This window comes from Loa loa (assembly GCF_000183805.2).
Source record: "Loa loa unplaced genomic scaffold supercont3.56, whole genome shotgun sequence".
NCBI classification, from domain to species: Eukaryota; Metazoa; Nematoda; class Chromadorea; order Rhabditida; family Onchocercidae; genus Loa; species Loa loa.
The window spans coordinates 83627-86157 of NW_018108236.1; the positions used below are offsets into that span (position 1 = coordinate 83627).

The 2531-nt window shown below is 34.6% G+C and overlaps 1 protein-coding gene across 1 annotated transcript; it reads left to right on the plus strand.

Annotated features, from left to right (window-relative positions):
- Window positions 1-602: 602 nt before the first annotated feature.
- On the plus strand, window positions 603-2531 carry LOAG_04512 (hypothetical protein; the record flags this gene model as incomplete). The annotated part of the gene is made up of 5 exons (XM_003140049.2): window positions 603-656; window positions 1011-1178; window positions 1570-1669; window positions 2150-2265; window positions 2441-2531. The coding sequence occupies 5 exons, from the start codon at window positions 603-605 to the stop codon at window positions 2513-2515; spliced, it is 513 nt and encodes a 170-aa protein (XP_003140097.1). The 3' UTR covers window positions 2516-2531.

Genomic DNA, 2531 nt, shown 5'->3' on the forward strand with positions numbered 1-2531 from the left:
TTTGTCAAAGCTCAGGTAAATGGAAGCTTAAGTAAATGATAACAATCCCTGATTATCTTGTTGGTGATTTTCAAAACATACAACTGTTGCACAAAGGGTACAAGAAAAGATGCTAGCTTCGTTTGATTTAAAGTATATTCAACCATGACAGGTTCCAAGCACTACAAAAATTTTGATTCCTTACTTTGTCATATTTAAGAAGTTCGACTTAATATTATAATTAATTTGGTCACAATTTGAACTTTGTTATTACTAGTGACCGTTATCAGGTCACTATTCTCGTAACAATGGAATTGCCACGCCAGTTCAATTCTATCATCTTGCGGGAGAAGATGTATGCGATCTTAACCACAAGAAATGTGGGCCATTTTCTCAAAATGGAGAATGACAAAGAAAGGGATGGAAGGTAGAGAAAGAAACGGTGAATCTACTCAACAATATTCCTTTGTAAATGCTCTGGCGCTCTTTGCAACTGCTACTATCAGCTGTCCAACATAGTAGAATAAGTTGTCACCAACATGTCACATCATATTTTTTATTACTCTATCGTCTTTAGCTATTGTTTGATAATGCCTGGATTGAGTCTATTGTTGCAGACAGAAATGGCTAAATTGTGCCCAAAGGAGAAAACTTTTTGCTTAACAAAAGCTTCACAGGTATTATTCCACTATAATATATACATAAATTGAAAATTTATTAAATTGAATTGATAGCACTCATTCCATATCACACTTATTATCTTTCTAATCAACGCACAGACTGTTTTGCAAGACTTGTTTTCTCAACTGTGTTCAGTAGAAGACTAAAAAAGGCAAAGATTTCTGTTTCTCAATGAGTTAATTAATGGAAACTTTGGTTAAAAGATTTCTTTTACTGGTCTCTAACATCTTAGTATGTAAGAAGTGTGGACTTGAAACTTGTTCAAATGTCGCTATGATTTCATTGTATTAATTAAAACGCCATCAACAACTGATCCATGATTGTAAATTGTCTCTGTTGCGACATTAAAGGGTCAGTGCTTCGGTAAGAGCGTGAAAGCCGAAACTTTGAAACGAACATGTCCATGTGCTTGTGACATCGCGCATTTCGATCGGATCCAGTCATGTTGCAAAACCGTCGGTCGACAAGAAATGAAATTTTGCTTGCCGCTATGTAGATATAATACTACTTTAGATGAGGTAAGTCTTTTTTTTTTGTATTTTCCCGAGCTATTGATTTAACAATGGTCCAATAATTGAAAGACGCTTCTTGTTGTGTTCATTGCTAATCATATTAGCCACAGCTAGTACAGGCCGTTTGTTCTTTTCCTTTCTTTTTAACAAGGTCACGAATTACCAACCTTAGAATTCTGTGACATACTTCGAAAGTATAAAGAATTCATTAATCGTTTTTGTATTCGTAGCAATTAATCGGTATAAAGATCTCCTCAGTGAAAACTGCACTCTCTGCGGTCTCCCAATTAAGCATAATTAATTATGTGAAATAATATTTCGATCCATAAGAATACGAAAGAAATCATGGATGTAATGGAAAGTGACTGCCTATAATAATGTTTGCAGAAATTTTTAGCTCAGTACGAGTTTGGGCTATAAATGCGTCTCGCAATTAACTACATGGGCTTACTGCGCTGCTGATATCAGGGACAATACGGCATGTTGCAAGCAAGAAGGTTTTATCTTTCTTGGTATTTATTTTATGAATCCTGGAATACAGGCAATTGTTGAAGTGATAGATCGATTTATCTGCCGTAAAACACATATTCAGTCATCAGTGATTCATCTGTTGAACAATTATCACATTACTTCTAAAAATTCCTTTCTTCCTTTTTTTTTTTTTTATGCATAGAATTTTCAACGGAATAGTGTAACTCGGTTTCTAAACTTCAAAGTTAACCAGTAATAAGATTTCAGAGCAAGATAGTTAACCAGTCAACCGATTGTAGACTGAAAGATTTTGAATCGAGATAACAAACTATTCAAATTTTAAATCAAATAATCTTACTGAACTATTTGCTCACGTCAATTATATGTGGACCACTTCTTGCAGTCTTGCTCAAACGTTGGAATTGTGGTCATGAAATGTAATTCCTAAAGAAATTGTCAGTATTCCAATATTTCAATGCGTGGTTAATTTAGTACAATTATTGAAGGCATCGCCTCAGAGTGTTTGAGCTTTTGCAAGGGTGATGTGCCAACATGCGATTTACAAAGCCTTTTCACTTATCAACCTTGCCTGAGATATATCGAAACGATCACTCATTGTCACGTTAGCTCTTTCAAAAAATTTTAAACTCTTAATTATATTTTTTAGTGGCAGTATTGTCTTTTAAAAAGATATTTCACAGTGATTTCGCAGTGATCTTTTGCATTTCGTTGCACTGCTAATTATTTCTAACGTAACCTTCATATTTTTTTTTTCTTGTTTTTTTTTTGCATTTCAGATGGACAATTTGTTGCCAGTTCCTCGATGGGACCCAGATTGGACGGCTCGCTGTGATTGGGATGAAAGTGATTGAAAAGATCCTTAGGAAG